Source organism: Colletotrichum lupini, chromosome 5, assembly GCF_023278565.1.
Source record: "Colletotrichum lupini chromosome 5, complete sequence".
NCBI lineage: Eukaryota > Fungi > Ascomycota > Sordariomycetes > Glomerellales > Glomerellaceae > Colletotrichum > Colletotrichum lupini.
In genome coordinates this window covers 280,778-293,941 of record NC_064678.1, presented here as the reverse complement: position 1 = coordinate 293,941, position 13,164 = coordinate 280,778, and the positions used below count along the sequence as shown (strand labels likewise).

Genomic DNA, 13,164 nt, shown 5'->3' with positions numbered 1-13,164 from the left:
AAAGAACGCCGGACGAGAACCATTAATTGAACTCGTTGGAAAGAAGAACAGCTTCCATGATAACAAAAGGGTTGTCGAGAGTGGTCTGGTGACTTCGCTTGAACGAGAACTGGGCGGGGGGGCTTCCGCCGATGATTATCCGGAGGATCTGGGGTTCCAGGGTTCCAAGGTTCCTTTCTCGGAGGCAGACGCGCAGCGCTAGCGGAGTATTGGTCGGAAACATTCCTGACTAACACACGCAGACGAGGAGAGGAGGCGGTTTTCCTTGCCGATGATTCGCTGACGGTGTTAAACACACCCATTTCAAAGTTGACTCGGCCCAGTCTTAGCTAAGATACAAGAGGCGATCGGACTTGCTCCACTGGGCCGAGTCACTGGAGAAGCCAAGTTGCGGCGTCGTTTTGCGAAACCGAAGCCTTTACTCCCATTCCGACCCATAAGGCCCCGAAAGTTTGAGCGAGAACACGAAGCCAATGACGACTGTAAGAAACGTAGTAAGTGATCTGGAACATTATTATGTAATGACAGTACAGTGATCTCTACGAGATCGAGGATGATGGTGATAAGATAGGAGTTTCGATTCACCGCGTGGAGAATGAAACCAGCGAAACCACTCTCGATTCTGATTGCTTTGAATCTCGCATCGACTTCATCTCGTCAACTATTTACCGAGCAGAATACCGAGTAAAAGAAGTATATTCAAGATTACATTTCAACAGATAAAATTCGAAGATTAAGGAATATAGGAAAGTGATTTTGTCGGAATGAGAGACTTCGTCAAGATTTAGAGTTGAAAATGATGTCCATCATGAACAACGACCATCAAGAAAGGTCTAGGCAATAGTTTGACTCTTGATGGACACTCTGGATATCGGTAAATCGTAGCGGCTGCTGGCTTACCTGGCGTGACGATGGGAATCTACGAGCCTTGTTGCATTCAAGTTTGCTGATGCAGAGCGCTTCGCATTGCAGGACGGGCATAGGAATAGGTTGCCACGATCTCTGGTCTCTGGGAATCGTTCTCGCAATCGTTCGAGAACAAGGATGATCTCAAATTCCAAGACAGCTGCCATGATCGCGGGATCACTAGTTGGTCGTGTGACGTTTCCTGACTCAATTTTAAGGCGAAAATTGGTGTCGCTTCCGATGAAGCCAGCACGGGTGCCCGGCGCCCATCAAGGATTGTAGAAAAGCCTAGAAGATTGCATGAAGTAGAGACAGTCTTGGATGCTGTTTTCGAAATATCGATTCTCGTGCTGGGGTTCTGCGAAAACGACCAACCAGAAACTGTGCCAAGTAGAGGCATCTCTTCTCCGTGAGACCAACAAAGGTGAAGTCTCGGACGCCCTGTCGAAACGGCGGTGAATCATGGAAGCATTTTTGTAACATGAGGTACTCATTCTAACCACACCTGATGGTGAATGAAGATGTACCACAAACAAAGAGGTCAATCAAGCAGAATTGATTTGTCCAGCCTGCGTCATATTCTTGCCTTACTCTATCTGGTATGATTATCATACAAGATGATGTATAATCATCAACAATTCCGCATAAATTCAATGATCACTTCATTTGCACATCATTTAGAGAGTACCGTGTATCTCAGGAAAACCAGGGGTAGTCAACCAAAAAAACAGATAGATGTGTTACACAAGCTAAGGCAGTGACCCGATTGTGGCTTCCCAGATTGTCGCACAAATATTGGCTCTTGATCACTGCATCACCTCGGACATGCGTCGACCCGTATGTTGACCAACACAGGAGCGAAATGTGGCGAGAGAAAGTCATTCTTATTGGTGTCATTATTGCGCAGTCCCATAGTGTTTAAGTTGCCTAGATCGCAGATATGATACCGTGATTGACGGGGGATGCAGAAAGGGGTGCCTGCGTGTTTGTTGTCGTAACAATCAATTTGCTTCGGTTACTCCCTTGTTCAAGCAGATCAAGAAGTGAAGGTGTTTACTTTATCCTTGATGCCTAGATGCGCCAAGTAGGTAACAAGGCCATGTGGTAGGTCGTATCCAGACAATGAGAGAAGAATCGCGGCGGTGGCCAACAGACCTGATTGGCCGTGTCGAAATGCCAATACTGTTGAGGACCATTCTGTGTTGGTGAAAAGGAGCGCCAGTGGCACATCCCGACCAGTCTTTCCTCTCGGGTGAGTTGTGTCACTAACCTCGGAGCAATTATCCCCATTCATTATCAAGGCCGTGGAATCGCTTCAGTTTAGAGTTGGAGGTTACCCCTCAAGCTCAAGTTTCTAGACTTGCCACTAGCAAACAGCCCAAATTATGAACCATCTCTCAATCAATTTCTCCCTTCACGTAAATAATTGTCTTTTGAAATGGCGAAAGGTCCTGGAATCTCCAACGACAGCAAATGTTCGCCGGCAGACCATGACTTGAGCAGAGATGGCAAAATTGATGGAGCTGGTCTTGATGCTACCGGTTCTTATGAGGAGAAGTGCGGTGATGCTATCGGACAAACAACAAGCGACACTAATACCGATTCCATCTCCCCAAGAAACGCTGCGCAGAAAGAGAAGATCCGATCGAGCCTGGTCCGCAAGTTCGATCACAGGCTGGTACCTTCTATGTTCCTTGCACATCTTCTCTTCTTCCTCGACAAGAGCAACATTGCTCTCGCTCGTATCAATGGACTCGAGCGAGACCTCAAGCTGGTTGGCAACCAATTCAATGCAGCTCTGGCAATGTTCTTCATCCTCAACATACTGTTCAACATCCCGGGAAACCTAGCCGTACGCCGTGTCGGAGGTGCCATATGGCTGCCGCTCTTGATCATCTCATGGGGGATAGTTACCACTCTCAGCGGTTTCATCACCAACTTCGTCGGCCTCTGCATTACGCGCGCTTTCCTTGGCTTAACCGAAAGCTCTTTCCTTGGTGGTGTTCTGATATACCTTGGCTTCTTTTACACTGCCGATGAGCTCATTCTTCGTGTGGGCTTGTTCTACTCGAGTACCGCCCTTGCTGGGTTTCTCGGTGGCTTGATGGCTGCTGGACTTGGACAGATTAAGGTCCGCGGCTATGACGGGTGGCCTTGGATTTTCTTCATTGAAGGGGCCTTGACCGTCTTGCTGGGCCTCCTGCTGCTTTTTATCTTGCCACACACACCTGCTGGCGCCAAATTTCTCTCGCCGACTGAAAGGGCTCTGGCTGTTGCGAGAATGCAATGTCAAGATCAATGGCACTATCTCGGCAATCCTCGCCTGTCCGACCAAGAATCAGCATCAGATGATCGACAGGGTGGTATATCGAGGCTCCAGAATAAGAAGGATCCTCTTACATGGAAAACTATTTCAGGGGCAATCCTTAATGTCATCACCATTCTGATGGCTCTCGGAAGCTTCTGCTCTATCCAGGCCATCTACAGCTTTTCCATGTTCTTCCCGACGATTATATCTGCCATGGGATACAAAAAGCTGCAGGCATCGTTGATGACAGCTCCCCCCAACTTTGCGGCATTGATCTTCACTATTGGCATCTCGTTCTGGAGTCGTCGGTCTGGAAAGACTGCGCTGCCCTTGAATGTGTGCAGTATGACCGGCATTTTCGGGTACATCCTGATGATCGTTGGGGCCCACATCGGTCCGGCACCGTTCTACATGAATATCAAGGTTCAGTACGCTGGCTCGTTTTTCGTCGCCATGTCAGTCAACGCAACACCTCCTCTAGCGCTCACATGGATGAGTATCAATGCATCACCGCACTATGTCCGTGCCGTTGCTTTGGGTTTCTTACTGTCAATCGGAAACTCGGCTGCCTTTCTCGCTTCCTTCACCTACATCAAAGATGAAGCGCCCAGGTAGGTTGCCCTCATGGATACTCTTGCGCGTGTCCGTTCACTGACTCTGTCATTTCTCAGATATCTCAAAGGGCACTTCATCAACTTTGGCTGCCTGGTTGTGTTATTGGTGATAGGAATATTTTTGCCCCTGTATATGAAGCGGGAGAACGAGAAACAGTCGCGAGGCCAGCGCGATTTTCGACTAGACGAGAGTCAAAGGGACGGCCAATCGGCAGAAGAGCACGAGTTTAGACTTGGATGGATGCATCCCAGTTTCCGGTTTAAGTTCTGATGCGGCTGATCGAATTCGAAGAGAAGACCTTTCTGTTAAGACATAATGTACGGCGTGGGTATAATTAGATACACATCTCTCTGGGCACACGCGGAAGAAGCATGCCTTCAATACGTTTAGTACGATCCCTCTATTAGTATCCCTATTATAAGGTAGTTAGTTCGAACCGTAGTTAACGAAGAGATTAATTAAACTATATAAATATCTACGTAGTAAGTATAAAAAGGAGGTTTTAACTATAGGTTAGGCTAGCTATAATAATTATAAATAGGGCCCCTAATTAGCCCCTATATAGTCGGCTATATACTATAGTTAAATTAAACTTTTAATCCGATACTAACTTTCTCTTTTTTTTATTAATTTAACCGCTACGGTTAAAGGTATAATTCGACCTCGGGCCCGTTTATTAAGTCGTCTCTTTTTCCCCCTTTTTTCTACTCTTTTTATATAACTTATCCCTCTATTTGTATAATAACTTTTCTACTACTTACGAATTATTTTAATCCCTTATTTAGTACTACTTTTATAAAAGTATTTACAAGGTTATTTTTATTATTAATCTAACGGATTTTAAGTATTTCGCGTCTTTCGTACGATTACCTAAGGGCTATAATATTAATTATAAGCCTCTTTTCCTTCGTCGTTTTTAATTTAACGAGGTATTTATATAGTAAGTAAGAATTGGTATAAATAATTATTAAAATAAGTAGAAGGCTAATTCGATCGGTAATTTTCTTTAGTATTATTAAAATTATATAAGAGAGGTTAACGTCGTTAATTATACCGTAGACTTTTAACGTTAGTATACTTCTTATTACTTACTTATTTTTAGTTAATAAGTAGTAAATTATATTACTATATATAGTAAATTCGTTCTTACTTATACTCTCGTTAACTAGGATAATAATATACCTTAACTACGAAATAAGGTCGTTATTATTTATAAATAACCTATTAACGAAGATATAGAGCTTATTAGTTATAAAGTCGATTAGGTAGTAAACGAGACCTTGATTAAGATTCGTTTACTACTACTTAAACTACTTATTAAGTACCTCGACGTTTTGTTTAGTTAGATCTATAACTTACGCTACTTTAATATAATTAAAAGTTACCTCGGGCTAATAAATATTTATAATATATACCCCTCGCACGAGCTTAGTTTTATACTACTTTTTAATATTAATTATATTTAGATTAACGAGGTTAATCTTCTCGCCCTACCCCTTTTATTAAAAAACGACGGTTTCTTTTTTAATTATAAAAATCCTATTATTAAATACTAAGGGGGTATTTATTATAAAGACCTCTTTTAGCTTTATTATAAAGCCCGCTTTTTAAAGCTCTTTATCCTTTTTTTTGATAAAATTAATATTAAATAGGCCTAATATATCGTCGGTCTATATTTTAATAATCTTAAATTAGTTACTTTTATATTCCGCGATTAGTAAGCACGGGTCGTACGTAGAGGTAATTATTAATAATTAATTAATATAAAAAGTCGTAGTAAGTAGCTTACTAATAAGTACCCGATTTTACGAGCCTATATAGTAGCTTAAGTACTTTAATAATCGTACTTTCTAAGTACTTATTAGCTATTTCCTTTAGTAAATAGGCTAGGATTTTTTTTATAAGCCTTATAGTTAATTAAGTATAAGCCTAGGTAATATTACGGCTCTAAATCTCGTATCCCTTCTTCCGTAGCGATACTATTAGTATTATTATTAATCGTTAGCTATAGCGCTATATAGTAAGTAATTATATAAGTAGCGTCGCCTTTTTAACATTGCTATACCCCTAAATTACGTATTTAAAATTTTTATATAACTAGGATATTCCTTTCCTTTTAATTTTACGAACTATTCGTAATTTAAATATATAGAGGTTTATATATTTTTTTAGGTTATATAGGATAAATTAATAGACCCCTCGATTACGAAGAGTATTTACTTTAATAAGATCTAATCCTTTATACGGCTTTTTAGTAGTTATAATTACGCCTTCCTTATATAGTTTAACTACTAGCTCGAAATCGGCTTTTTCTTTTATTATATAAAAGGTATTAATTACTTCGTTATTAATAATAAATTACCGCATTAGGGCTTACTATTATAGTTTTCTACGACGTCTTACTAGTAATATTAGTACCCTTTTAATAATTTCCTTTTCCTTATTATCTATTAGTACTATTACGACGATTTTGTTAAGGATAATTTCTTATGCTTTTACTACGGGTTATATAGTTTCCCTTAGCTCTTCTTCTTTTTATAAGTTAGAAATTACCTTATTAAGATCTATATAATACGGTCTAACTACTATAATTAATACTTCGAGTAGCTAGTTACGATCTCTTATAACTATATAAAAACGCTCGTTAATAAAAATTAACTTATATAGCCTAGCTTATTATTAAGTAATTTTATATTATATTCGTATATCTAAATTTAGTAATATATCTAAATTACCCCCTATATTAGGCCTATTGCGCGTAATAATTACCTTATTAACTTACTTTTTTATATTTACTTCGCGCAGTACTTATATTACTTTTTTAACTACTTAGGCTCGTTAGCTTATACTTAGTAATAGTAGCGAGGCTAAAGTCGTTCTTAAATATACTCTAAATACTAATAGCGTTAATATAAGTCTATTAGGCCCTATAATATCGTTATAATATTTAAGTACTATTTAGAAGTATTCGTTATTAATAGAATCCGGATTTTCTTTTTTAATAATTCTAAACGCCCTTTTTAATTACTAGTGTGCCCTTTTTACTTTTTTAATACTATAGTACGCTTTAACGAGTACGACTTTTAGCTATATACTATAAGCCGTCGTATTATCCCTAAATTCTACCGACTTAAAGCTAGTACTAACGTTAGTTTTAATGCCGTTTAGCGGTCCCTAATATATATTAATCTAGCTTTTTTATAGGGCTACTTATACTATTTTTACTTATAAATCTTAGAGGAATTACCTTATTTAAAAAGATATAGCTACGTCGATTATATATAATACTAGCCGACTATTTAAATAGAAGATATTAATAATAATTTCCTAGTTAAAGTTAAGCTTATTACGTAATTTAAACTTAAATTTACGTAGGCTCTGCGCATTTATTTAGTATTAGTAATATACTTTCGTTAACTACTTTAGCGCCCCTATTTCGATATTATTATTACTTAATTACTTTAAGAAGTTATATAGCCTCGTAACTAACGGGTACCCGAATTTTTAATATAGTTTTCTAAGCTCACTTTTCGTTAAGTAATTAATTAACTTTATATTATTAATAAGCTTTATAAACGTATACCCCTATCGTTATTTAACTATCTTAAAGTACTTATTACTAAAGATTCTATTCTTCGTATTATTAAATATAATACTTAGTTAATCTATATCTTTTAAATATAAAAAAAATAAGGTATTAATAAGTAAAATATAAAAAATTATCGTTCTAAAATACGTCTCTATTTTTATTATACTTAAAGCGACGATTTCCTTACTTAGGCTAAAACTAATTTTTATAATACTTACTATTAATATATTAAGTATTATTAGCGCGATCTTTTATAGCACTTAGAATTACCTTTTTCTTTTAGTTAACTATTATAATACCCTAGTATTTAAGATAATCTTATAGAAATTATCTAGGCCGTACTTTTTATTTATATAAAATACTTATATAAGCTTAGTATTCGAGGGATTTAGGTAGTATAAAAAGGACCCCTCTAGCTACCCCTAGATTTACTTAGTACTATAATTTTTTTTTTTAAATATTAAAAGAAATAGCGTCTTTTTTTTAATCGTTTAAAAAATAGGCTTTAGCCTTATTAAATTCGCCCTTTTAGCTACTTCTATATCCGTTATCTAAAGGACCTTCCCTTACTATTTATAAATAAAAGCCTACTTATTAAGAGCTTTTATTACCCTCTATTCGTTTAGCTTTGTATATTTTCTAAAGGCTAATGGGGCAAAAAAAGAGTAATTAATATTATTAATTTCGTTATAATCTAATTCGTTAATATAAGGGGTAAGATCTTTTTTATTTTTTAAATCTCTTATAGGGGGTATATACTTTAGGCCGCTACTTTAGCTACCGTTGTTAGGTTCTATACCCCCGGATTTACTTTTATATATAATAAAGAATTAGTTAAACTAACGAGGGCTAGTTTTATTATTTATTACCCTCGACTTTTTATATTATTTACATAATTTAGTACGCTCTTCTTTAGAGTAATTACTTAACTAATATTTTTTTTATAAATATAGTATTACCTCTTCTATTACCTTACTTATAAGTTAAATCTTTACTTATTTAATAAATCTAGGCCTCCTTATTAATAATTACTATATCTAGCCTCTTTTCTTTTTTTATTATACGTTCGATCGACTTAATATTATTAATAAGGGCCGTTATATACTTAGAAATAAGTTTAGTATAGCATTCTCGTTTTAATATTAAAACTAAATCTTAGCCTTAAGTAGAGCGTTTTATAGTCTTTAAGTACTTAATATAGGGTTATTTTTACTTTTAATATATATTAGATTATAATATAAAAATATCCGACTTTCCGCTTATTTATCTCTTTATTTAGCTAGGTTTTTATTAGCTTATTAATTCGATTAATAAGCTCTTTAAAAATCTTTACTTACGATTTACTCTTTATTATCCTAGCTATAAATATAAAAGAAATCGCTCGTAACTTAAATAGGAGCTCTAAGTTCTTATCGTAAGTCTCAAAACGGCTTCGGATTACGTTAATTATATTAAAAAAAGTCGTTTTAATTAAAATTACGTACCGCTTCGTAATAATAATTAAAAACTTTACTTACGAGTACGATATTAATTACCAAATAGTACTAGTGTTCCCTAATTCCGACTTTTTTATAATAATTATAAAATATCGTTAAGGTTTCTTATAAGACCTTATACTTCCCCCTAGAGTATAATTTCTCTTTTAAAAAGATCTTTTTAAAGTTTATAAATTACCTCGTATTTATTACTAGATTTTTAATATCTATATACGATCCTTACGTCGCTATATATTATTAATAACTTCGGGTCGTTTACCTCATTTCTTATTAGCCGATCGGTACCGAATTTCGTATTAGTAGCGGTAACGAGTTATAAATCGAAATAAGCGGAATTATTAATTATCGTACTTCTAGTACTATATTTTGCCCCGGTATATCCTTTTATAACAATAGATTTCTATTAGTAATTATAAAAAGGAAATTTAAGTCGTTTACCCTTTTTTTAAATTTATTAAAGCGATTATACGCTCTATTAACCTATACCTAGTTCTATAATACGAATTCCTCTTTTATAATTATTATTATTAGTATTTTATATAGCTCTTACGATTATAATTATACTAATAATACCCCTTATTTATAGAGGAATTTATTAACTACTTTTATAATTCTTAGGCTTGCGCTCGCGAATTATTTATTTAGCTAGTGGTTAAAGTTATTTACGATTTTATAAAATAGGGGTTACCCCTATAGCCCCTTTTTTTTATAAACCTTAGTTAAATAAATTAATATTACGTTAATTTACTTACCGTTAGGCTAATCTATAATTCTATATATTTACGTCCCTTAATAATCTAAGTTAATATTTATTTATTTATAAGGGATTAGGATTCTATCTAGGATCGGGTTTCGTCCTCTTTTTTTTTACCCTAACTTATTAAGGGTCGTACTTTAGCTTATACTTATATTAATAATTATTAGCGTATTTAATTTTAATAGGGATATATTTAATCCGCGCGCTAGTTATAATAAATCCGTACTTTTACTACTTAATAAATTTATTAAGGTCTAAGAAATTCCCGCTTCTTTTTACTATCTCGTTATTACTCTCGTTTTTATTATTTTTAGTAATTATTACTACCTTTTTAATTATTAGCTATTATACTTACTAGGATCCTCTTTTTTATTTAATATAAAAGGGTAGGTTTTAGTAGTTCTTTTTTATAATAGTAGTAATAAACGTTTATATTATTATAAGAAGATATAGTAATTAGTCTCGGGATTTTTATTAGTTATTAATTTCTGCTATTCTATATACTTCTAGCTTCCTAAGCCTCGTATTTTTTATAATTTTTAAATAGCTTCTTTTCTTAACCTACTTTCTTTAGGGCGGTATTCCGTAAGAATAGTTAAAAATAGATACTAAATAGCTTATAAAAGAGCTATATAGGCTATTAAAAACCGTATGAGTTATTAAGTATAGTTAATAAAATTAAGCCCTCTTTTTTATAAAATTATAGATTTTAAAAACTTATTAAAAATACCTACTTATTACTCGTACGTAATAGGGTTAAATACTTTAAAAATCTTATTTTTTATAACCTCTTAATACCCTATTTTATATTTTTAAGTAGTTTTTTTATAGCTTAATTATAGTTAGGTAATTATCGTTTATTAGCGATCTTTTTTATTACTTAGTTAATTTTTTAAAATTAGTAATCTCGCGCCGGGAGCTAGTATAAAAAAAGCCCTTTAACGGCCCTCTAGAGGATTCTTTTTTTTTTCTCTTTAAATCCTCGTCTTTTTAGCCTTTTTTTAAGTTAATAATAATTTTAATAAGAGGTTATAAGACTACTTTAGGGTAGCCGCTTTCTTTTTAAATTAATTTCTAAGATCCGTAATATTCTTAACTTAATACTATTAGGACCTCTAAATCCCCTCTTCCCTCGTTAGACTATCCCTTATATTATATTCTTAAATAATACTCGGGGGGTAGTTAAGGGAGCTATAAAGAGGTTATTTAAATTATAAGCTTAAAGTTATATTTATAAAATCTTTATAATAATAGACTTTTTTATATACTATAAATCTCTTAGCTTAATAACTCTTATAAAGTTACTTTCGTTACTAAATAAAAATATTTATATTTAAAAATCCCTTTTTTTAATTACGTAGTGCTTTTTTATATTATATTATTAAACTCGTTCGTTGCGCTAATTAATTAAATAAGTAATTATTACGTAGGTATTTCTTTTTATTAATTTAATTAGTTAATTTTTAATTACGGGCCGGCTATAGAAAAGTCGTTTAATAAAAAAGCTACTTAGGGCGACGGTAAAAGGCTAGTTATTTAAGTAGTTTTATTAATTAACGTAGTTTAACGTAGTAAACGTCGACCTTTTATAAATAATAAAGGGCTATAATTACTTAATTTTATATAGTATTTAAGAATCGTCTCCTTTTTTATTTATTTTTATAAAGTTAATTAGTACGAATCTCCTATCCCGTATAGTATTAAGAAGTCGTCTCTTTTATATAATAAAATACCTTACTAATTTACGATAGTAAAATTTAATTATTAATTAGTATTAATATCCCTATTATAGGGTAGTTAATTCGAATCGTAATTAAAGAAGAGATTAATTAAATTATATAAATATCTATATAATAAGTATAAAAAGGAGGTTCTAACCGTAGGTTAGGCTAGCTATAATAATCGTAAATAGGGCCCCTAATTGGCCCCTGCGTAGTCGGCTGTATGCCGCGGTCGAATTAGACTTCTAATCCGACACCCTCAGGTTCCGGCGACTATAAGCAGAATACAGGCGACCATGGACAAGAATAAATCTCAAGTGAATTATGTTCAACAAAGTACGGGGTGTGCAATCGTTACATCACCAGTGCTCGGCGAAATGAAGCCATCACCAGAATCGAGGTACGTACCGTCGAGCACGTAGTGAGATAAACGCCGACGGCGCATTATCTCCGACACTAATGCAACGCGTGGAAACTGCCCACCAATTTCGCGATTCATTGCCGAGGTGGATCTCCCGCCCTTCAACCTCCTTTCCAAAAGTTCCGCCTCTCGTTGCCGGGCTTCTCGACTTTAGACGACGTCAACTCTCGGCACAGAGCCGACAGAATCTGTGCGGGCCGTGCTGTGTTGCAAGACGGCTTCACCAAAGCGCAAGAAAAAAAAAGAAAGACACTCTTACACACACGCGAACACAGACAATGGCGACGGGACACGGCCTCTTTTTCTTCATTCCCGGCAACCCAGGGCTTGTCGATTACTACACCGACTTCTTCGATGCGCTCAAGGCCCGCATCGGCTGGGCCGACGGTCACATTCACGTCCACGGCCGCGATCTGTTTGGGTTTAGAGATGACAGCCACGAGCCGTTCAGTAAAGACAGCCCGCCGTATGATGTGGAACATCAGATTGAGCTTGTTTTTGACCATTTGGCATCATTGCGGCGGACAGACTCTTCGCGCAATTCGCCGGGCAAGAAGGGCGAGCCATATGACTTTGTCGTGATCGCGGGCCATTCTGTCGGTAGCTACATTGCCCTTGAGATTTTCCACCGGCACCTAAAGGATCCCTCGCGCGCGCCCCATCTCAAGCTTCTCACGGGCATGCTGCTCTTCCCAACGGTCACACATATTTCCAAATCGCCGAGCGGAAAGCAAATGGAACTCATTCGTACGACGCCATTCCTCGACAATACCGCACACGTGATCGCACAAAAGTTTTTGAACCTCTGGCCGGCGGTCGCGCTCCGGTGGTTCGTGGGCAATGTCCTAGGCATGGGTCCCAAAGCAGCAGATGTCACGACCAGTTTCTTGAAGAGTCGGGACGGAGTATGGCAAGCCATTCACATGGGCAAAGATGAGATGAAAGTGATTACCGAGGAGAAGTGGGATAAGGAACTCTGGGAGGTTGAAGAGGACGATGTGGGGAACGGCAAGCGAGCTGCTCCTAGATTCTTCTTCTTCTTCGCGAAGAAGGATCACTGGGTTGGAGACCATTTCAGGGACCACTTCATCAGAGCCAGAGAGAAGCACATCGAGAACGGTTGGGCGAGGGTTGAGATTGACGATACGGGACTTCCTCACGCTTTTTGCACTACGGAAAAGAACAGCGAGATCATCGCCGCCAAAGTCGCCGAATGGTTGAAAGAGATATGGGACGGCTTGCCTCAGCCACCAGCATGATTATGCGGTGAGTGTGTCTTTTCATCACGATTACGCCCAGCGGATTTTTTGAGTGTATAATATTAAACAATAGACAATAATTGTATTCCAAA

At 36.1% G+C, this 13,164-nt stretch overlaps 2 protein-coding genes across 2 annotated transcripts; both read left to right on the top strand.

Annotated features, from left to right (window-relative positions):
- Nucleotides 1-2,344: 2,344 nt before the first annotated feature.
- On the top strand, nt 2,345-4,099 carry CLUP02_09512 (major facilitator superfamily transporter; the record flags this gene model as incomplete). Its single annotated transcript, XM_049288490.1, has 2 exons — nt 2,345-3,825; nt 3,886-4,099. 2 exons carry the CDS (start codon nt 2,345-2,347, stop codon nt 4,097-4,099), a joined length of 1,695 nt encoding a protein of 564 aa, XP_049145634.1.
- Nucleotides 4,100-12,091: 7,992 nt separating this feature from the next.
- CLUP02_09511 (uncharacterized protein) lies at nt 12,092-13,072 on the top strand (the record flags this gene model as incomplete). Its single annotated transcript, XM_049288489.1, has 1 exon — nt 12,092-13,072. One exon carries the CDS (start codon nt 12,092-12,094, stop codon nt 13,070-13,072), a length of 981 nt encoding a protein of 326 aa, XP_049145633.1.
- Nucleotides 13,073-13,164: the final 92 nt, after the last annotated feature.